The following is a 23,702-nucleotide window of genomic DNA, read 5'->3' on the forward strand; positions in this document are numbered from 1 at the left end:
GTTCTATAGCAAAACTTAGGAAGGAAGGCAAGAAGCTAAAGCACAAGCCACACAAAGGCCAAGAAGGAGGGCTTGGGGCTTGCTGTCTAGATGTATTCATGAGTCTGGGGAGGAGAGCTACTGGCTGCTTGGAATGTTGCTCCAGAGGCAGGAATTCCTTAAAGGAGGTCTTAAGGGCTGGTGAGATGGCTCAGTGGGTAAGAGCACCCGACTGCTCTTCCAAAGGTGCAGAGTTCGGATCCCAGCAACCACATGGTGGCTCACAATCATCCTTAACAAGATCTGACTCCCTCTTCTGGAGTGTCTGAAGACAGCTACAGTGTACTTACATATACTAAATAAATAAATCTTTAAAAAAAAAAAAAAAAAGGAGGTCTCAAAATGCTACAGAACTACAGGGGCTCCATGGCCTGGGAATGAGCAGAAAGCATAGATCTGGGAAACTCCATTCCCAACGCTCTGAGTGAAAACTCCTATAGGAAGGCTCAGAAGTGCGGGGCTAACAAGCTGTCCAGGTGAGCCTGAACCACGTGGACTGACTGTCATGCATCTGAGAACCCCCATAAGATCCTATCCTGCCTTCCCAAGCCACAGTGGAACCAACCCATGAGCTTCATGACCCCAGGTTTCAATCACCTCCTAAGAATAGGAAGAAGCTAATTAACATTCCACAGGAAACACAGACATCACCGCTCACTACATCCTTGCCCACTTGTAAGTGAAATGTGAAGCTCCAAGACAGCTAAAGAAGTTTCTTGGAGACGGCCTGGGCAGCCAACATGCACTGATGTTTCTAGAAGAAACATTTGATCATAAATACTTTTCTAAGGCCAGAAGGGCAGACTTGCTCTTAAAACACGTTACAGCTTTGTCATAGGAATATGTGTGCATTGTTTTCCCAGGTATGTGTAAACATTCTGAGAGAGGCAGCACCTTACTGGCTCATCCCCCAGCTACACTGCACCTGTGTAGACGTCAGCCTGGCATACTTTTGGCAAGCACTAAGCTGGCCTGACCAGGTTGCTGCCTGGAAGACACACACCAGCTGCCTTCTCTTTCATTCACCCTACTTTTTATACTCTTTCCACATCTCTACCAAGACTCCCCATGGATGAGTTTACTCAAGGTTAAATGATGCAAAAGAGCACATTACACTTATATTAGATGGCCAGGAGACAGGAGACTTCAATAAAAATGTCCAGGGAAGTGGAGAAAATAGCCGGCAATTTTGCCAACTCAGTCACCTGAGCAATTACTACACCCAGCCCGGGGCAGCCAGACCCGATTTAGTTGCCACCTAATAAGTTGTTCACTCGTCACCTCAAAGTGACCCCTATCAATTAACTATGGCAGAGTGGAAACTTATTAGAACATGGAGGGAGACTGAACTCCCTGTCGGCATGCTGGCAATAGGAGAGGAAGCCTGGTTGGCATTAATGAGCTCAGCCTCTGTGGGGAATCACCCACCCTGGGGTGGTTGACCAGAGAATCCAGGGCAAGGCAGCCACCTGTACCCTACAGCTTCCTCCACTGGATACATATCTCTAGTTAACAAGCACTGCGCCTAGGAGCACCCAGCAAGCTTAGCAAGATAAGGGTTACTCATGCTGGGATCCACCTACGCCAACACCCTCGCTCTCCTGGAGGCACTTTACACTGAGCTTTAGGGGTGGGGTGGAGGTAGGGGAGTTGGGGTGGGAATGAGGGAACTCTATGATGTTGGCTCCCATGTTTAACTTCTACCAAAAAAAAAAAATGTACTGGGCTCATGAAGTGTGCCTTCACACATTGTTATCTTGTAAAGAATCCACCAAAGAATTCCAGAACTATGAGGAAGCTTTGCTATTCCCAGGCTCTCAAATGTGTTTTCTCATTGCTATAGATAAGATTATGCCGATTAGTTAGACAGGAAGTTAAACCGAGTCTTTAGGATTTAAACACTCCATCAAAAAAAAAAAAAAATCTGACCAGAGCAATGTTGTAAAAAGTCTAAGACCAGGACTGAATGATCTGGATTAACTCTCCTTTGCCAATCAATCATCAATACTAGCAGAACACGGGAAACCTTCCAACCATACAACCCGAATGCCTACCCATGCTAACTACAGCTGTAGCATCCTAATTTCTAGGGGTGAGGGAGATGCTCACTGCACACACAAGGCAGCAGGAACCTCTTCCTGATGTATACTCCTGCAATGGGTGCTGCAGGCTAAAAACACTACTTCTGGACCTTACAGAGTCTCAAAATGTGATTTAGGGTCTGCTAATCAGGGGCACACAACAAACAACTCCCCCTGCCATCTAGTTCTGATGTCTGTACTGATTTGACTCGAAAAAGAAACAAGTTTTTGGAGTGGTTCGGGGTGGGGTGGGGGTGGGGATTCTGCTCTGCTGGACAGATCTGGGTGGGAATCTAATCTCTGATGGTGGCTTTACTGAGAGTGTAAGTCTGGAGCCAGCAGCTGGGACAGTGACTTCCTAATTTCTAGACTTCCCACTGAAATACTGGGCAGGCTGGGTACAAAGTGCTGGGCTGAGAACCTTTCTGGAGTCCCAGCCTATACCTGCCTACAATACCTACAGCAGAGCCTGATATTTGCAAATTGAGCCCCTTCCTTGATTGAAAGTCCTTGATAAAAAGAGTCCTCAAGGAAGATGTGGGTGAAACCCCCACTCTCCAGCAGCGATACAGTCTAGCATTAACTCTACCTCCTGGAAATCCATTCCCTAGAGAAAAATAGGAATGGCCCTCTAATGAAGCAAGTTAACACCCCATCAGCAGGTTTAACAGGGTTATAAAACCTTCAAGCCACAGCCCATTCCTCCATCCCTCTCTTGCCTTCTCTGCCACCAACCTCATTTCAGAAGCATCCTGCAATACCACAGGGGCCTCAGGCCTCAGACTTAGGGATAAGACAAACGATTTCACACATCTCATTCTACATGTTAGCTATGTGTTCTGTTCAAAAAATTAATTGAAAAACTTAAGAGACAGGGAAAACATGGTAGGTCGCTTTTGTACCTATAGATTTTACAGATAGACTATAAGGAATAGAAGTTGTACCATTTTAAGGCAATTATCAAATTTCTTGACTTGTTAGAGTGGAGAATTGTCATAAGGAAACTAATTGCATTTCTAAAGAAGGTGGAAAAAATGGGACTTAGAGAAAACAATTTTCAGTAATAAGGAATTCCCTAATAAAATTTATAAGAGGAATCTCTGTAAAGATGGAAGAAGATAAGTCACTTATCTGGTTGTGGAGATCAAATATTAATAACTAATGGGAGAAAATTACCTAAAGAAATGAGAGGATGGGCTGGAGAGAAGACTCAGTGGGTATAGGCACTGTCTGCTCTTACAGAGGACCTGGGTTCAGTTCCCAGCACCCACGTGGAAGCCCGTAACAGTCTGTAACTTCTGTTTCAGAGGATTGATTGCCTCTTCTAACCTCTATAGGCACCAGTCATGTGGTATACATATACACACACACACAAACACACACATCCATATTCATACATACATGCAGACTAACACTCATACACATAAAATAAAAATACATAAACCTCTTTTTCAAAGACAAATAGATGTTTTTAGCTTGTTAGTACATTGCTAACTTTAGTTAAATTTTCTATACACCAAAAAATATCATAAATAAAATTATAGATACCTACATTTATAAAACTATATCTACTGGACTCATACTTAATATCAGTTATTTTCCTCTTGTTTTATTTTCTTAGCATCCAGACTAATGTGTGTAAACATCCAGATAATTTACAAAATATAGACTATAAATGAGTTAGAAAATACCCAGGAAATATTTGATTCTGTTAGTGAAGATCTAATATATATATTTATTACTTTATACTTTCTAAAGACGAAAGAGAGATAAAGAGGTACAGATCTGTACAAGGCGTGGCTGCATGAATCCCTTTTCTGGAAGAAATTTGATAATATATAGCTCATTACTTTAAGTATTACTTTGGCCCAGCAAACCTCACTTTTTTCCCCAAGGAAATTTTCAGAGATGCCCACAGAGTTTCCCTATGCAGTGACATCACCAGTTGTAACATAGAAGACATGAGTTCCTGAGAAAAGGTCACAGGGAGCCATGTAGCCACTGAAAATTCTGCTTTCAAAAACTAATGACTAGCAAAAACTTTCATTATGGATTACAGTGTCACCATGCAAAGTCTGGGGACAAAGCTGGTGTCCACAGGGAAAAGGAGGCATTCCAAAACATCAGGCTCAGAATAGGGACAGGAGATGGCAGTCAGGGGGTAGGAGTGGGGTGGGGTGGGGGCTACTGCAAGCCTGACTGCTGGAACCTGATCCCCAGAACTCACAGCAGAGTTAGAGGATTGACTCTCCAAATGCCTGCTGTTGCTCATGCACTGACATCATACACACACACACACACACACACACACACACACACACACACGCACACGCGCACGCGCACGCGCACACACACACACACACACACACACACACGATTTTTAGAAAAGCTGTGGGAGTACAATGGAAATGGAGTTTTATTTTCCAGTTCATACTATTCTTGTAGTTCCTAAACTTATCACAATTAACTGTCAATTATAATGTGGTGATAAGGGTAAGATAAAGCTCATTAAAAAAAGAAAGAGGGAATATATATTCCTTTCACCTTTTAGGGGATATAAATTTTCATGCAATCTGAAAAAAAAAATCAGAGAGTGGGGATATGTTGGTAGAATGCTTGCCTAGTGTGCACAAAGGTCTAGGCTCTCTCCCCTCATAGCAGAAAACTCAGTGTGGTGGAGCATGTCTATCATTTCAGGCCAAGTCAGCAGAATCAGAAGTTCAGGGTCATCTTCATTTACACATGGAGTTTAAGAGCAGCCCAGGATACATGAGACCCTATGCTCATCAACCAGTAGATGAACAAATAATGTTTAGAAGAGTTTGTTGTTGTTGATGTTTTGTTTGTTTGTTATTTCTTTTTTGTTTTGTTTTTTGTTGTTGTTGTTTATTTTTTCAAAAAACAGGGTTTCTCTGTGTAGTCCTGGCTGTCCTGGAACTCACTCTGTAGACCAGGCTGGCCTTGAACTCAAATCCGCCTGCCTCTGCCTCCCGAGCACTGGGATTAAAGGCATGCGCCACCACTGCCTAGCTAGAAGAAATTTTTAAAACATAGTTTGGTACGGTGGAATATGCCTGAAGTCTCAACTACCCAATGACAGAAGGTTGGTTATTGTGAACCTAAGAGTTTAAGACTAGCCTGGGGTAACTCATCATATTATGATTTCAAAGCAAACAACAAATATTATAAAAAGAAGTTTTGTAGCAGGGCATGGTGGTGTCTGCCTTTAATCCCTACATATGGGAGGCATAGCAAATGAATCTCTGTGAGTTCCAGGCTAGCCAGAGCAACAAATGAGACCTTGGCTGAAGATGTGTGGGTAGGGAACTGGAAAAACACCTCAGCTATTAAGAGCACTTGCTGCTGTTTTAGAGGACCCAGGTTCAATTCCCAACACCCACATGACAGTTACAATAATCTGTAATCTCTAGTTCCAGGGACTCTGTTATCCTCTTCTGGCCTCCACAAGCACCACACACATACAAGGCACACGGAGATACATTCAGGCAAAACGCTCAAACGTAGACAATAAATTATTATTTTTTTCTTGTAAAAGAAGCAGTTTGCAATAAATTTTATAGCCTGAAGTCAAGCAATGAAGTTTACTTTTGTGGGTTTTGTTTTTTGTTTTTGTTTTTAAAATGAATGTAAGTTGCCCCTAAGATTTCTTAGGGCGGAGTTCCTCACGTAAGCTAGTGCCATCCCCAGACCACTGGGTTTTGCCAGCCACTGTGTCAGCTGCTTGCTGCATGCCTGAGCACAGTCATTTGAGACAGAAGGAAATATTTCAGGGCAATGCTACAAAGAAGACAAAATGGCTTCAAATTCCAACGATTTACATAAAACAAAATCCCCAACTGGGTTGCAGGAATCTAGAGAAATATGGGGGTCATTGCTTTTTCTCTCCAAAAAAAGCATTTTGTAGCCTCCCAGGAATCAGTGTGTTATATACTAAGGATGTGCTTTATGCTGCTTTTAAGCTAGAAACAATAGGAATTGTAAGAACATGCCTACATATACATATGTGTGCACAATAGAAGCACATATACACATGCAAAGATTAGTCATATATGGACAAAAGAAAGAGTCTCCACAAGCCAGACTGTAGGAGTGTGTGAGCTACAATTAGCTTCTCCGCACACGGGCAGCCAAGGCCACCATTTTTAGTATTTCTATTCTAGCAGTATATGGAGTCTTTTTTTTTTTTTTTCTTTCTTTCTTAAAAGACTTCATCAAGATGCAAGATCTACTGCCTCATTTGAAAAACCTCAAACTCTCTCTGCATTCTCGCTTCTGAGCTCATGCTCCAGTTTCAGGCGGCCTGTTGTCAACAGTAGCCAGCACAAGTGCCAATTAGAGTTGGCGTGCTTCTAAGCTTCCTTAAATGACATCATCAACATCCTTGCCAGGTACGCTGGGGAATTTTTTTTTTTTTCTTTAAAGTTTTGTCTCTGGTTTTTGTTAATTGCTATTACAATTGCTCTTCATCTCTATTTCCCCCTTTAACCTCCTGCAAACAAGACAAGACAAAATTAAACAAACAGAGCTTGTTGGGAGAAACTGTAGAAAAATGAATTGCGAGTTTGTGTGGGCTAAACTAAAATGATCCCTCCTAGAAACTCTGCATGCCTGTTTTTGCTTGTTTGTTTGTATTGTTGTTTTTTTTGTTTTTGTTTTTTGTTTTTGTTTTTTTTACAGGAAACCCACACCAAAGCCACAGTATTGAAGCTACTTAGGGTTCTTAAACATCCCATGGCCCCATTTTTATGGCTAACGGTGTGATTTTTCAGTTCATTCAACCCCTGACAATGCTTCATCTCCTTTCCTAAATACCATTCTTGAAGCTGGCTTCTCCGCTTTTACAGTAGCTCTCTGGTGCAGAGGGGCAAACGATGATGCTCCATTGACCGAAGCTGGGGCTTCCTCCGTTTTTACCAAACTGGAACATGTTTCACAGGGCTAGAGATGGAGAGCTGTGTTCCAGCAAGGTTTACAGGTTAACAGCAGCAGCAGCACCTGGGCTGCCCTCTCCCAACAGCCGATGTGGGTCTGGAAACAACGACCCAGAGTCACTTACTCCTTTCCTTGTCTTTAAGGAAGCACTATGTGGCAGCCCTAAGCAGAATTCTATATTGTGGAAGAGTCTTATTCTCTTGATAGAGTCCTCTATGTCATTTGGGGGAAGTTCAAGCGATATCCACAAGGCAGCAGAAACTGCTAATAAGCAAAGTCGTCTAGTAACCAAACTTTGAGAAACCTTGACCTGATCTGCAATTGTGTGTTTCATTAACACCCATCACCTGTAAGAAAGGAAGGGAATTAAGAGCCAATGGTATAAAGAGACGTGAGAATGAGGGAAGGGAAGATCTCAACTCCACGAAGACACCCTCCATATCTCAGCAAAATCAAGAGATGCACATTAATTTATCTCAAGTAACAAACACTGCCACTTGAGAAACTCCAACGTGTGTCCTGAATAGCTCAGAGGGCCTCTCCTAGTGTGACACAGTAATGAACAAACCTGGTCCGTCACACCAATATTTAAGCACACCCACTCATTCAGGAAAAGAGCCAGGGTCACAGAGCTAACTCTCCACAGCATCAGCATCTGCCAGGTGTGGCCAGGGAATATCCATCCACACTGCTATCAGCAGAAGCCAGACTTTCTACATTAGGAGTACCAGGACTGGACCCAGCTCTGCAGGATGAGCAGCAGTCTTGGCCTCTACCAGCTAGATGCCAATAGCAGCCATGCCCCCCCCCACACTCTAGACACACCTAGGTGTGACAACCAAAATAAAGAGAATAAATGTCTCTGGGGGGAATCATCCCACACAGTTAATCACCCAGGGAGTATCTTTAAACCACAGATGCCTCGGGGATTTCCCTAAGTGCTCTGGTCATACCCTCCCAACTCAGGGACCCGTTTATTCCAAGAAAAGGCACTATGGCACCAAGTTCTGAAACTCATCAGCTCGCAGTGACAACACCATTCAGACCCCAGCCTGGCGTGGCTTCAAATATCCAGTGGCTTCTTAAGATAAACAGAACTTCCTTTCATCATCAACAGCTCCATGAATTCAGGGTTTGAGGTAGCCTGTATGTGGATTATACTAGAATTAAATCATGTGACCTCACTCAGAAGGGAGCCATTTCCCTTACTGACTTCATTACTGGTGCCATGCAGCATGTCCAAGAGGCTGAAGTCCCACACATTGGCCAGCGCAGCAGGGCAGAGGATGGGAGTGTTGGAGCATGGAAGCAGGAAGAACTGAAGGAAGTGAGGGGATAGGATGGAGGGGTAGATTCTGGTTGCAAAGACATATTATTGTCTTGGAAACAGATTGGCAGCCAGGACCCAGGTTTAGGTGGGGACAGAAGCAGGAAAGTCAGCCAGGGGCTGTGGAAGTCCAGGCAGCAGCAGAAGATACTCAGTTACAATGTGGGCACCCAGTGCAGAAATTGGGGAGCTATTAGGGAGCTAAAGAGAAGATAAGATCACAGGCCCCCAAGACAACTCCATCCAGTAAGTAACAGGTCTAGGGTGTCGAGAAACACCCACATTGCCCATCTGATCCATTTGGGGCTGTTCTATGCAGGGTTATGCTGGTACTCCAGGGTTGTGCTGCAAACTGTATCCCCTGTGCCTGTGTTTAAGCCATAGCCCTGTAGGTGTGCCCTAACCCAGTTAGACTGGTGCCTTTTCAAGAGGAGGTGCTGGGGGAGGTGACTCAGTGGTAGGGTACAGGCTTGGTATGCTGGAGTTATATGTTCTATCCCAGTACAGAAAAAGAGGGAGAGATGAGGACAGGGACACACAGAGGAGTTAGACGGTGAGGAGAAGCCAGGAAGGGCAACCACTTGCAAGTGGAGGTGTGCATCTGGAGAAACCACACCCATTTTGCCTCCACCTGAGTATCTTTCAGCAGGCATAACTGAGGAAATGCATGGCCCCTGTTTCAAGATGCCTGGTCTCTGCTGGTTGTTATGGCAGCTATATGAGCTAACCCAGGGAGGCCAACTGGAGCCTCTTGGTAGTCCTGTGAGATCTGTCACTGAGCTAGCCCGACAGTCATCTGCAGCAGCACAGACCATGCAGTGGCCACAGGGTACACTGTACCATAGGACCATTTCCCAGGGCTGCATGCAGGCACAAGGAAGAGACAACATGTAGGCAAGGACTCAGCCATAGTGTAAGACAGGAGCTTGCTGAAGGGGTTTCAAAAGGTAGAGAGTGATATGCATGTGTGACAGGGACAGCATCAAGGGGGCTGAGGGCAGAATCCTGGGGTAGACAGGAGCCTGAGGCTAGGATGCGGCTGGCTTCTCTCCTCTCGGTCTCCCCATGTTATAAAATCACCCTTTTCTGTCTTATCCTGTTTACAAATTTCAGAGGCTCATTGTTTACTATGGGAGGGGGAGCTGAACTCCAACTTAAGGACAAACTCCAGGACCAAGGTGGGTGGAGTCCCATGTCTGCATTCAGGCTGAACTCTCCACAACCTGTGCATGTCCCCACTCAGCTACCACCAGCTCCTTGGCAGAGGAAGTTCCATCTCCATCCTCTACTTATTCAAACACAAATCCACCTCCTGGGCAGCTTATGAGGCACACCCTGCCAGGGCCTTCCTGCTTCCTTCAGCCTCTGGAACTCACCTGGGCTCCTACACTTGATCTCTTCTCTTACCTGGGCACCACACCCACCTTCCCAGCTGTGCCCACCTCTGTATCTCTCTAACCCTCAGTTCCTGGCCCCACTTTGTTTCTTGATCTGCACATTACAGATGTATCTACCTCTGCACGATTTCCGTCTCTGGATCCATGTCATCATCTATGTCACCTGCCCATGGTGATAATTCAAAGACAAAGACCAGAGAAGGCCTGCATAGGACCAGAAAATTGGCTCTAACAGGGGAAATGAAAGGAGCTGAACTATGTGTCTTCAGGAGCTACCATCAAGTTCACAGCCACGTCACGTGCATTATAAAGGGAGGGGACAACCCAGGTGTCAGTCATGGATGAAAGTCTAAACATAATAGGGTATACTCATAATCATGGCAGAATCCACCTCAAGAAAAACTGTGACAAGTGCTATAACACAGATGAACCTTGGAGATACCTGCAAGCAGCATTTGACAGTTGCAAGGGGATAGATACTAATCTCCATTGACATGAAATACCTAGAATGGTAAGAATCATAGAAAAAAAAAGTAGGACAGTGACCACTGGGATCCGGGGATGGGGGCTGAAGGATGGGAAAGACTGTTTAAATAGGGACTAAGCTATAGCTAAGATGAAAGAAACAGACCTGGTAAGGCTACAGGAGTATGTGAACAAACACAGTGCCACATACTGAACATGGAAATACTTAACACACTCAATACACTTAAGGATGGCCAATTTGGGGATGTATGTTATCGACATTTCAAAAATGAAAACTTTAAAAAAGAATCCTGGGATAACCACTGTGTGTTCACTTTAGATCCTATGTATATAGACACAGTTGCCACTGGGGACCTCCTCGGCATGTGACAGTCAAGGGTGCTCAATGTATTCTGTGTCTTTTAAACACTGAGAGGCAGCTTCTAATCTAATCTGGGAGGAAACTCTATGAAGTGCAAGGCCTGAAAGCGTAAACCGTAATTCAGCATGACCCTGGGAGCTTCTCTGACATCCTCTGTTTTTTCTTACTCTAAACACGACAACAAGAAGTACGACTGCCAGCTAGTAGGATCATACAAAGGGATGACTCTGCTTTTCTCCCGTTCAGACGTAAAAGTCTGATAAACACTTCCCTAGCACGGCTATGACTTAACATTCTCTGCCACACATCCCTGTGACTCAGCGCTTTGGTTTCCAGTCCAGATAAGTGAACTGCCTGACTGCCCTCTCCCGTGCGCGTGGATCCCTAGCTCCTCCGTGTTGTACAACACAGCTCCACCCACGAAAGACCTGGAACATACCTGCTAGGGCTGTGTGATGCTGCTTCTTGGCAGAAGTGGGGAACCTCTCCCAAAATGAGAGGTTAGATATGTAGAAAAAGGTGTGAAATACAACAAAGGATTGGGGGTGGGGTGGGGAATGAATATGAATAAATAAGTAAACAAACAAACAAACAAACAAGGTAGACAGACCCAGGAAAAGCTCAGGGTACAGGGCTTGCTTAGCTCTACCGCAGGGGCATTGTGCGTGTGTGTGTGTCTGTGTGTGTGTGTGTCTGTGTGTGTGTGTGTTTGTGTGTGTGTCTGTGTATGTGTCTGTGTGTGTGCCTGTGTGTGTGTCTGTGTGTGTCTGTGCGTGTGTGTGTGTCTGTGTGTGTCTGTGTGTGTGTCTGTGTGTGTCTGTGTGTGTGTGTCTGTGTGTATGTCTGTGTCTCTGTGTATGCGTGTCTGTGTGTGTGTGTCTGTGTCTGTGCCTGTGTCTGTGTCTGTGTGTGTCTGGGTGTGTCTGTGTGTCTGTTACTCCACAGTGACAGCCTATGGCCACTAGAAGCAACTCTTAGAAGTATCCACACGTGGCCTCCTGCTCGCCAGTTACCATCCAGGTATTTTACTGCCCTGAATCCACTTTCACTCCATACAAGGGCTCTGCAAATTATGGAGCTGGTGCCCATATGGTGGCAGAGGTGGAGGTGAGAATTTGCAAAAAGCATTTCCAGTTTCTGACATCCCGGGGCACTTTCCAAGCTCCTTGGGTGACGTGCAATTAACACTGAAGGTCCTTTTTAATTATTCCAAAAGAGGCCTCAGAAGGTCCTTGCCATTAGCCCTGTCAGTTTGAATGGCCAGGTAAGCGACAGGTTGGGTGTCTGAGAAGGAAAGGGATACCAACCAAAGCATTTATCAACGAAATCAGCAATACTCAGTCATTCGCCATTAATTACCACCCCTTCACAGAAGCACAGGGCCTGGTCATCCCTGGCCATTTAGGCGGAGTGAGGTATGCCACTGAGAATGGCCAGTCTTGAGTCAGATGAGCAAAGAGAAGAACAAGATGGCTAACTCCCACCAACCTAGAAGTCAACCATGACTGTGGCCAAAGCCAATGGCTTTGAAAATACTGCCCAGGGTAGGACTCCAAGGTGGAAGTGTCCTGTTTCTTGCCTAGCCCTGCAGTGGGCTGCTGTCACGATGGGCACCTCTTTCAACTTCCATCCTCGAGTTGTACTGCCTCCCAGTGCAGCTCAGTCAGATGTTACAGTGTGCTGACGTCACTCTCTGCCACATAGCAGTCCACTCACCTGTCTCCCTTCTCTGATCTACACACATTCTGTGAGCCTCAGGCCCTGCTGCCAGTGACCTGCTTAGTTCTCAGGTTAGAACTCAACCAGCCAGCCAACTGCAAGAGGATCTTTGGTTGCCTGGCTGCTCACACCACTCTGGGTTCAGGATTCCTGTGTACAGGACACACCCAGTTCTCCAGGGAGAGATGCCTTCTATTATCTATGCACCAATGAGATAAATCATCCTTCCAGGTATGGCCTATTACCTCCTCCATCTCAGGGCTTCTCCTACTACGCAGCCCTCACCCTGCCAACCAGGTACCTCCTGTTCACCAGGTGGAAGGGTGGGGCAATGCTTCCCAAGTGTTCTGTCCTCTCACCGCCTGGAGGTAAGGCAACAGGTGCCCCACCCTGACAATGAGGAAGCTGGAAAGAATAATCTAGATTTGATAAGTTAGGTCCAAACTGGAGCACTGACAGTGCCAACCACACCCACCAACTGAAAAACGCTCCTTCATGTCAGTAGGCCATGTTCGAGGGATTCAGATGTGTGCGGTAAGAGCTTGTGGGTCAAAGACCTCCAGTCGGGAGGCAAACACCGTGCTGCATCCTGTGTGTCTGTCACCGTCACTGGGCGGTGTCAGTCAGATGATGGCTGAGTCAACTTGAAGGATGGACAGGAACCAGTGGGTGGAAGAATGAAGGGAAACGGTGTTTTACATGAATGGAACAGCTTAAGTAAAATGTTGAGGAGAAAGAGGGGCCAGCTGGGAGCTAGAGAGGGGCACTACAACAAGAGAGATATCAAGGAGGAATGGTCTGGTGGATAGAGTTGAGGTCAAAGTCACATAGTTTATGTAGCAATGACGGGGAGCCCCAAAAGGCTGCAAGCAGGAGAACCACATCACAGGTTTGTATCTTAGTGTCTCTGGGTCTACGGTTTCAAAGGTAGAAAGATGATGCCAGTTGGAGATGGGGGTGTGGGGGAGGTCTACAAAGGCCAAGTGGGCAGAGGTTAGAGATATTTGCCCAGAGGCAGAAATCTATGCCCATAGAGCCATAAAACAGCATACTTTGATGTCACAGCAATCCAAACGTGTGCTTAGGGGCATCTGCTAGGTCACAAAAGGCAGTGGGTGACAAGAACTGGACATGTCAGTTACCCCTCAGATCCATTTTCTATAAACTAAAGACTCTGGACATGAAGTTCCTACTGACATGACATTCTACAGCCAAGAGGCCTCTGTGTAGCCTAAGGGTACAGGGAAAGTGGGCAGCGGAAATATATTCTACCCCTAAGGTTTCAGAGATGTGCTCTTTTAGCTTTGTAGAAATTTAATTAGTACCCTTTCATTTTTAGCTTGAGAGGAAATGAAATGTTGGAATGCTCCTAAGGACCTGCATCTCCTATCCATGCCCTGGGAAGGGGGTCAGGTCCTCCTGTCCTACAGCGGGCTGCTCATTGTCAGGCTAGGACTCAGAGCTCCAGTGTAACGACCCACTGCCCCCTCTCAGACCCATCCTTCTATTGGCCACCTTTCAGGAGCACACAGAAACCAGGTCTTCCAGACACCACAAAGTCTACCTTCCTCACTGAGAGTTCGTAGCAGCTGCAATGCTTGGACCTAGGTTCTCCTCACCCTACCTTCCTTCCTGTCTGTCTTTCTCTCAAACCCATGTCATTACCTCCCTGGTCAACTGTCTTCTGCAGGCTTAGCTGGCACAACCCAGCCCACTCTGCACATCCCACCATCAAACTCTGATGCTGCGGTGAGAGAGAACTTTTCAAAAACATGAACTCTCAGCCCTTCATAACCCCGACTCTGCTCAGTACACTGATGGTTTCCCCTTACTCTAGAATTACAGAAACTGTTAACACGGGTTGTGTGCCCTGGCCCTTTTCCATACCAGTCTCATTCCCATACCAGTGATGAGCAGCCTCGAGTGCCTCCATGCCACAGGACCCTTGCACATGCTGTCTGCCCTCTGGGAAACACATGCTATTCTCTCTTGCCTCTCTCAGCATTCACAACCCTCAGCCCATCTTTGTGAGGTTTCTTTGTTCTGGCCTTCCATTCCCCTTTCTCTCCATAGATTTGTCTCAATTTGAAATGAAAAGACAATGACTTGACCAGTTAGGTGCTTCCCCCATCAGTCTGCCAGGCCTGTGAAAGTTGAGCGATTTCCACCCATTGTTCTATCCCCATCACACACACAGCACAATGGCATGTTCAGAATATGTGCATGCAAAGAGGAGGGAAAGACAGAATACCTGGGGGGGGGGGTGCGGCTTGTACTTATTACCTTGACAAACGCTTAATGACTGCCTTTCTGAAGAAAATGGCAATCCCTGCTCTGTGATGTTTGCCAGTTTCCGTGGTGTAAACACCTCTGGGTGACCCATTTCGAGCCACCAACCTTATGTTACTGAATGTGAAGATGGGTAGAGATGCCCACAGTGGCTCTGGTATGCCAACCACTGGTAATGCCAGGAACAACATTCAGAAAATCCAGTGTGCTTTTAAATGGAATGGCTTTTTTTTTTTTTTTTTTTGACTCAGCTCTATCTTGGATTAAAAGCCAATATGAATCACTACTTGCAAAACCTGCTAATGACAGAAGAAGAGCTTGAAGTGTCTTCCAACAATAACACCATCACATACTATTCAGAACAAGATGACAGAAGGGGAAAGGTCTTACAGCCCTGGAGAGTGTTGTGTTCCCTGAGGGAGGGGTCAGGCCTCTCCACAGCTTCTCAGCTCTGGCCTTTGCATTGCTGAATTAAAGGTGATAAGCAAATCCAAGTCGACATAAAATGTGGTTTCTACCCCTGTCTTAGCATTTCTAGAAATGTACCCTCATAGCACCATAAAAACAAAACAGAATTGTAATGCCAAACTGAAGAGGAAACGAGATCAAAAAGATTATTAGAAGAAAACATGGGATTTCCCCCAGTCATCCAGGACTATGGAAATCATAAACATAACAATAGAAGACCTGGAAGCCATAGAAGGAAAGTGTTGGGGTTGCTCCTGTGTATTCAAATGCTTAATAGTGGCCCCCATATTCTGGTTGCACCCAGTGAGGCGATCTTCATGTACACCAAGTGATGCTTTGTAACCTTGCTCTCCAAATTAATTGATCAATAAAAGGCTAAAGCCTGTGATTGGGTAGGCAGGTCTTCAGTTACATGGCTGGGGGCCCGCAGCTAGAGACAGGAGAAGAAGAAAGGAGAGGGAGAGAGGAAGAGAGCGATGGAGAAAGAAGAGGAGGAGGAAGAGGAGAAGTAGGAGGAGGAGAAGGAGGAGGAGGAGAAGAGAAGGAAGAGGAGGAAGAAGAGGTGGAGGAAGAAGAGGAGGAGAAGGAGGAGGAGGAGAAGAGAAGGAAGAGGAGGAAGAAGAGGTGGAGGAAGAAGAGGAGGAGAAGGAGGAGGAGGAGAAGAGAAGGAAGAGGAGGAAGAAGAGGTGGAGGAAGAAGAGGAGGAGAAGGAGGAGGAGGAGGAGGGGGAGGAGGAGGTCCATGAGAAGAGATGGACAACAAGCACATGACCACAAGAAACTGCAAATAATAAGAGACATATGGTTGGGATGTGAGTTATTAAAGCTCCAAAACCTGCCCAATCTAGGCTTATACCTTGTAAAGAAAATACCTGGATTGTATGTCTTTATACATCTAAAATTTATAATTCCATTTATAGGAAAGACTATGTCGCTTGACTCCATCCAAACCAAGCTGTGTGTACAACCGAAGAGTGCAAGAAGAATCAGAGGGTCAGGTAATTAGCCAGGGCAGGGCAGTCTAAGGGCCATAGTGCTGCTGTCAGTCAGGATGGAAGTAATCCTGGAACCTGCATGCACATGAAGGCAAAGAGATGGGAGACCATCCCAAGGAAGGCAAATGTAAAAACCGGCACAAAGCCGGTGAAGCTGCAGACCATTTCAAGTGCAAATACTGCAGCAGTAGTCAAATTTTATTTTCTACTCATCAGACTAGCAAACATTTTAATGTCTGGCAACTCTCCAAATGATGGAAGGTGTCGGGAACAGGACCACACAAACTATTTCTGAGCATATACATTGCTAAGTTCTCTATATGTTCTGTTTTTGGAAGGATACATACAATTTGGCAACCATGGTGAAACTGAGGAGCAGAGAGAGCAAGCAGTCTGACTTATACTATAGTTTTTGTCTATCTGTTCGTTTTGTTTTGTTTGTAAGCAGCATCTAAGTGTGAGGCTCTGGCTGACCTGAAGTTTCCTCTGTAGACCAAGCTGTCCGTCCTCACACTCACAGACATTTGTCTGCCTCTGCCTGAATGCTAGGACTAAAGGCATGCACTGCTTATACTATAGACTAGACATGCAATGCGTTATCTACTATACCTAATTTAAAAAAAAAAAAGAAATTTGCATAATAATGTTTGCCATTGTGTTATATATACCATAGAAAAGCCACTACTGGGATGACAAGATCATACTAGAAAGACAACTCAAGAGATTTTACTACATCAGCAAGAATATGAAGTTTAAAATGTGTCTAAGTGGCTGGAGAGATGGCTGGTTGGTTAAGAGCTCTTATTGTTCAGTTCTCAGCACCCATGTCAGGCTGCTCAGAACCATCTGTAACTTCCACTCCAATGGATCTGATGCTCTCTTCTGGCCTTCATAGGTATCTGCATGTACGTGTGTGTGTGTGTGTGTGTGTGTGTGTGTGTGTGTGTGTGTGTGTGNGGTTGGTTAAGAGCTCTTATTGTTCAGTTCTCAGCACCCATGTCAGGCTGCTCAGAACCATCTGTAACTTCCACTCCAATGGATCTGATGCTCTCTTCTGGTGTGTACATGTATGTGTATGTGTATGTGTGTGTGTGTGTGTGTGTGTGTGTGTGTGTGTGTGTGTGTGAGAGAGAGAGAGAGAGAGAGAGAGAGAGGCATAAAAATACAGCGTAAATACAGCGTTTTCTAAGGACTGACAAATGTTTTTGAGATGACACAGAATAATGGCAGATTCCGTTAAATAAGCACTCCAGATGAGTAAAAAATACGCATAAGTGTTAAGCATTTCAAAAGTGGAAAGTAGTTGCTACTTTAGGATAACACTGTGGACTTCTTTTAATAAAATATTACCATTGCAATGATAGTATAAATTAGTTTTAGTCTTAATTACATTGTACTGAAGTCATTTTAAATAACTTCAAGAAAAAGGATACAAATTACTTGTCAGGATATTAAACAGCTTCCGAGACAAAGGTCAGAACTCTTTGCAAATTCTTGAGAACAGGAGATAAATGAACAATTTAAACTACAACTACTGGGAAAAAAGGAAAAGCTTGGGAAGGTTAGCTGGCTTTGTTTCCTGACCAAATTCTAGAGATTATTCAAGAAGGCAGTGAGTGTTAGCAGCCAGCTATAGGCATGCAGAACAATACAGGTTGAGTTGTGTTAACTATTAAGGGCAAGATACATGGAGTTGCTTTTTTAATTAAAAAGTATTTATTAAAATCTCAGAAGCACAAGAAACTTTGGGCTGCAACAGAGAAAATGAGAAAAGGGGACCACAGGAGCCAAGTTCAGACCCACCCATCTTCAGAACCCCAAACCTACTATTCTGGGAGAGGGACCTATTTGATTCATCCTCTCAAGAAGACACTGACAGCTCCGCTCAGCATAAAGCACAAAATGCTAGAACAGAGATAAGGATGTTTGAATACCTGTTTCCTATGAGAATCCATTCCAATGTGTGCTGTAATCAGCGGTATTGGTATGTTAAAATTGGCCTTGGGTTACTTTTATTGAGCAAAGGGAATAATTCATGTAAGAGAAACTACAAAAAGCTGCACAAAATAAAGGTGGTGCCAACACCATCATTATCACAATCATATCTCTAAAAGAATTGTAAATCCTATGGTGAAAAGTCTGAGGTATGCACAACAAATACAAGGACCAATAAAGTTACCTGGGCATGGTGGCATACACTTTAGTCCCAGCACTCAGGAGGTAGAGGCAGGTGGATCTCTGAGTTAGAGGCCAGCCTGGTCTACAAAGTGAGTTCCAGGACAGTCAGGGCTACACAGAGAAACCCTCTCTTAAACAAAAACAACAACAACAACAACAACAACAACAAAAACCCAATAATAACAAAAAACAGTAATGATACCAAGAGGAGAGATGTTAACACTCAAAACCTCTTAGAAGAAACTGGAGCTGTTGTTCAAGCTACTTCTGTAGAAGCAGAAACATCCTCACTAAATGCAACCTAACAGTGAAAGCAAGGAGGACTGGGGGCCACAGCCTGCAGACAGAAGTACCTCATATCTGCTAAAGATGATGGTGCATCCTCCATAGGCTCCATTAGTGGAGGCATTTATCAGTATCCCTTTTGGGGTAGATTATGCAGAGTCTGCTTGGCTGTGCTCTGGTACCATGTATAAGAGGCATATACTCATGTAGCAGCCAATATGGCTGACCTTGTTATGAATGGAACACATGAAGTAGGTGGACATTTTTCAGCCAAGTAAGAAACTACTAAATAAAGCAGGGCATACTGGTGCATAACTTTAATCCCAGCACTTGGGAGGTAAAGCACTTGGGTAGATCTCTATGAGTTCAAGGTCACCCTGGTCTACAGAGTGAGTTGTAGGACAGCCAGGGCTACACAGTCTTGAAAAAAACAAAACAAAACAAGATAACAACAATGAAAAGAAACAGAAGCGTAATGGGGAAGGAAAAAAGGGAAGAAAGGAGGAAAGAAAGAAGGAAGAGAGGGAGGAGAAAGAGAGTGAGGAAGGAAGGAAGGAAGGGAGGGAGGGAGGGAGGGAGGAAGAAAGGAAGGAAGGAAGAAAGAAAGAAAGAAAGAAAGAAAGAAAGAAAGAAAGAAAGAAAGAAAGAAAGAAAGAGAATCCCATGCTGGAAAACCAAGCATTCTCAGGAGTGAGCTGACAGACATGAGAAAACTTTAGTGCAATTCACCCAAATCCACACTTCTTTACAAAGAAGGGCAGGTTGGCCTGCTTGGGACAGAGCCCCACCTGTGGGAGGGTTTAAACTGAAGTAATGAGGGCATGTCAGGGTTGTAACCTTGAGGGGGTAAAGCTCAGAGCCCAGGGGACCATCTTCATTCTAACATTCTGGAGTTAAGTGATCTCTTACAGCATCCAGGTATGAGGACAACAATTGTGTGATATCTTCCCAACCAACAACTAGGGCTAGAAGTGACAGGGCTGTGTCTCAGGAACACACCAGCTCCAGGAGTCACGCTGCATGCTAAAGACATCCTGAGGGGAAGGGGGACACAGGACAACTTCTCCAACCTTGAAATTGTATCCCCTGACTCAAGCTGAAGACTTTCTCTGCATCAGTTTACTGTGTTCAAAGTGGACAGACACTTGACTGTAAAATGGCAGCAGCGTCCCAGTCAGATTTCTACATTTGTGCATAGACACAGAATCCAGGGAGCTCAATTAGCAGAGGAAGAAGTCAGCCAGAGAGCCAAAATGTGCTGGAAAAGCTCTTTCAAGCCCTGTTACCTAGCAAAACGCAGTGGAAGGGCGGTCCTCTTGCTGGAGCATATTTCTCTGTGAAAATCAATATGTCCTTCCTCGCCTTTACAGTATGAGAAAGGAAGCTTCTAATTACTGTGCACAGGCCTTCATTCCTCCATGTCATCTTGCCCGTAACATGTAACTACCATGTGCTGTCAGGCATTGTCTCCCCCCCCTCACCCCATACACACACACACACACACACACACACACACACACACACACACACGGAGTCCCCCCTCCTGAATGCTAATTTTAAGAACTTGCCCAGCTTTCCAATATGACTCTATCTAGTCTGTTTTCAAGAACTATTTTTGTTCCTGCTTCACACCATGCCTGGCAGGGGCTGAGTAGCTGCCTCCTGGTCCCGCCGCTAGAGTAATGGTCGGTTTGCTCCACCTGCTCACTTCCAACTTGACTCTACCACAAAGCCCTCTTCGCACACACTCCTTCAAGCCAGTACTCTTCCTTCACTCTCAAAAGAGGCTTCAAGTACTCAGCAGTGTTACCAAATCCTTATTGTTGACAAGCATCCACAGCAATTTAAGTAGTTGTCGCTTTAGAATTGTCTCTGCCCTCCACCAATGGGAATCAGTTACAGAAGCACCTTTGGAAGGGAGGGGGGGGGAGGCTGAGTCAAGACGAGACAAACCAGGAGGATCTTCTCAATTATACTGCAAAGCTGAGAGATCACTAAGCCAGACGGGTTTGGTTCCCACAGGACACAGCGTTTTCTGGCCAGGTTGGTACAAGATTAAAACAATGATTAAGATGATGTAAGAGTTTCATCTTACAGATCCATGAGCTACAACTGTTTACTAACACATACTGGGCAGAGAGCTGGATTACACACACACACACACACACACACACACAATTATAAACTGTGCAAATCCATTCTCGAATTTAGACAGAGCCATTTCACACAATTCAGAACTGTCCCATTTCTAACTGCACTGTTTAAACTGCCAAAGGGACAGAAACTGCAGATGTTTCACAAGTTGCTTAACTAGGTGGCATCCAGTGGTTCCTACAGGCCAAGAAAATTGAAAATTATGGGTACCTAGGGTCACGATTGTTTAACAGTATTGTCCATTTTTAGGGTGACATACATCTCTCGAAGAACACTCCTGCTGTACTACACAGGATGCAAGACCTTTGCAAGGGACAGGGAGGACAAAGTGGGAACTGGGATCAGTTCACCGGGTCTCAATGCCTCAGGCCAAAGAAGCAGCTGCGGTAGAGGAGCAGCGATGACATCCTGCAAGCTTCCCACCTTCTTATGCCATGGGACTATTTACTGAAGTCCTGAGAAAGTATTTGAGGGAACACCCCGACATTGAAGTCTACAGTCAGATCTCTGGGAAGGACAGCTCATGGTTGGGGTGGGGGTGGGGTAGCCAGGGAACTTTATAAAGGGCTCTGCTTCTTTGTTTATAACTTGGATTCAATTGGCTTTAATCTGTTCAAGGCACGTGTGGGGCGGCTGACATCTGCTAGAAAGAATATATGAGAGTATAAACACTATTTTTCATGGATAGTTAGTTCTTAGTGGGAGACACAGGGACAGGCGGCCTGCAGAAAGAACACAGCTATGTCCTGGCTCCAAGGAGAAGCTCTAGAAGAGGGATTGAGTCTTCCAGGGCCACTGCTGAGCCATAAGTGAGTCTGACACCTAGCTAGATAGAGGAGAGGATTTGAACCTTTCGGGGGAGGGGAGCCCTTTCCATATGTGCACTGGGACAGGAGTTTGGGTGGAAATTAGAAAAAAGCTAAATCGGTCTCTTTGAGGCGGATGCAGCGTCACGGGCACCGCAGAGGGCGGCAAAAAAGCCTTGGCTTCACATCCAAGTAAGAGCATCTCCTTTGAGGGACAGCTGGGAGCCCAGTCAATGCGGGGTTGTGCGTACACTGGATAACATTTTGGGTTCCTCAACTGGGTAGCTTCGGACCTAAGTCTGCAGAGAAAGAGAGATGGAGCACAGAGCAGAGGCGGCCGAGGTCAGAAGAAAAAGGTTCACAAGAAGAACGCGGGGACGCGGCGGTCGTGGCCCTTACCTTGCTGACCACGTTTTGGATGAGACCAGTGCGGATGCCGTAGTCCCACGCGTGGCAGTCGCAATTTGAGTCGTTGTTCCCCTTGCCTGGAGGGGATGGGAGGGGTGGTGTGTCGCTGTTGTTGCTTCGGTTGCTCGTGGTCCCCCAGGAGGCAGTGGAGAAGGGGGTAGCCGAGGGACTGGTCCAATTGCCCATGTCACCCCATCGGCCGGTGACAGTGGCACCCGCCAGCTCGGTGCCTTTGCCGGCCCCGTGGCACCAGAAGTCGGGCTGGTCCAGAAGGAAGGAGTCCGAGAACTGGCTGAAGCCGATGAACAGTGCCGGGATCCAGGTGAGCACCACCAGGGTCTTCTGGTAGCCGCCGCCCAGGCCCCCGAGGAAGGGCAGCACGGAGCCATCGTAGTCCAGCAACAGGAGGCTCGGGGCGGCTGTCGCCGCGCAGCAGCTCGAGTGCGGGCCGCCGCTGGGGTGCAGCGCAGGCAGCGGCTGGATCTCCGCGCTGCCGCCGGAGCCCGCGCGCCCCCCGAGGGGCGCCGAGGCCGCCGCGTCCCCGGGCGGCAGGGAGCCGTTCTCCTCTGCCGGGGCCGGCTGCCGCCCGGCACCGCTACCCGCCGTCTCGCGCCGCCGGTCTATCGCCATGGCCAGGGCCCGCGGCTCCCGCAGAGGCGCATAGAGCGCGGCGGAGCTCGGCGGGCGCCCGGGCACAGCGCCGCCGCCGAGGAGGAGGGCCCGCGGCCGGAGAGAGTGCTCCCGGCCCGGCGAGTCAGGCCACCCCCATGTCACCCGCGCACCCCCGTGCCCTGGGCGCCGGGCAGAAACCGTTCGAGCCCTCAGCCGCCGCGGCTCATCCGCGCCGCGGCCCGGGCGCCCGCCTAGCTCCGAGGCTCTCCGCTGCTGCGCGCCGGCCGGGGAGGAGGAGGAGCCGGACCCGCGCCCTTGTCGCGGCTCGGGGCCCTGCGGGCACCGGTGCGCGTTGTGCTGGGGCCGCCGGCGACCGCGGGTTGGGAGATCCTCCACGGACTTCGGGCGCTCCCGGAAGCCGCGAGCTCGCAGCCAGCCTGCGGAGCCGGCCGCGCTCTCGGCTCACCGAGCCGGCCTCCGCCTCCCGCCCCGGCCCGCCCCCTCTCCCCCCGCCGAGGTGGAGGTAACCGCGGCACCTGCTGCGCCGCTCCTGCGCACGAGCGCCCCCTCCAGCCGGGCCTTGTCGCCACCGCCCGGACAGACGCAGGGGCGGGGAGAGGGACACCCGGGTCAATGCAAGAGACCAGGCAGTCTCTGAGCGAGGGGGACGCGGGTCCCCAAGGAGTCCGCACTGGCTGGGAGTGAGAGGACAGGGTCGTCTGCCAGTCTCAAGTCCCACAGCCGCAAGGGACCTCGCCCCGGGCACACCGGCTCTCCGTGACCTCTGTTCGTTTCCGAGGTGCCTGGCGGCTGGCACCCCACTCCTGGTCCTGAGCCCAAGGGTTGCCTGCCTTCCAGAACAACCTTCTGTGCTTCTTCCAGACTCAAATAAGGCAGTTTTTTACGGTCACGGAGCTGGGGCAAGGAGGCATGTTTGCCAATTTTAGGATGACAGCCCCTTACAATGCTGGGTCACACGCGACCCACTGCAGCACCCTCCCCAAATCGCCATTTCTTTCTGTGCTCCAGAATGAATGTCAAATAAACACAACGCTGGAAGGCTAGACCTTCAACAGGAGCCACACACTCGATACAAACGTGAATGAGGGCGGCCTGCCCCACCCCCTCCCCAAGGTCTCGGATTC

At 47.1% G+C, this 23,702-nt stretch overlaps 1 protein-coding gene across 2 annotated transcripts in view; it reads right to left on the reverse strand.

Annotated features, from left to right (window-relative positions):
* Positions 1–23,024, reverse strand: part of Slc22a23 (solute carrier family 22 member 23) — a 149,769-nt gene extending 126,745 nt beyond the window's left edge. For both annotated transcript variants that reach the window (XM_021215455.2, XM_029547525.1), the window contains exon 1: positions 21,937–23,024. In XM_021215455.2, coding sequence (XP_021071114.1) covers positions 21,937–22,575 — 639 coding nt within the window. In that variant the 5' untranslated portion in view covers positions 22,576–23,024. The remainder of the gene's footprint in view (positions 1–21,936) is intronic.
* Positions 23,025–23,702: the final 678 nt, after the last annotated feature.

The sequence above is a fragment of the Mus pahari genome, chromosome 16, assembly GCF_900095145.1.
Source record: "Mus pahari chromosome 16, PAHARI_EIJ_v1.1, whole genome shotgun sequence".
NCBI lineage: Eukaryota > Metazoa > Chordata > Mammalia > Rodentia > Muridae > Mus > Mus pahari.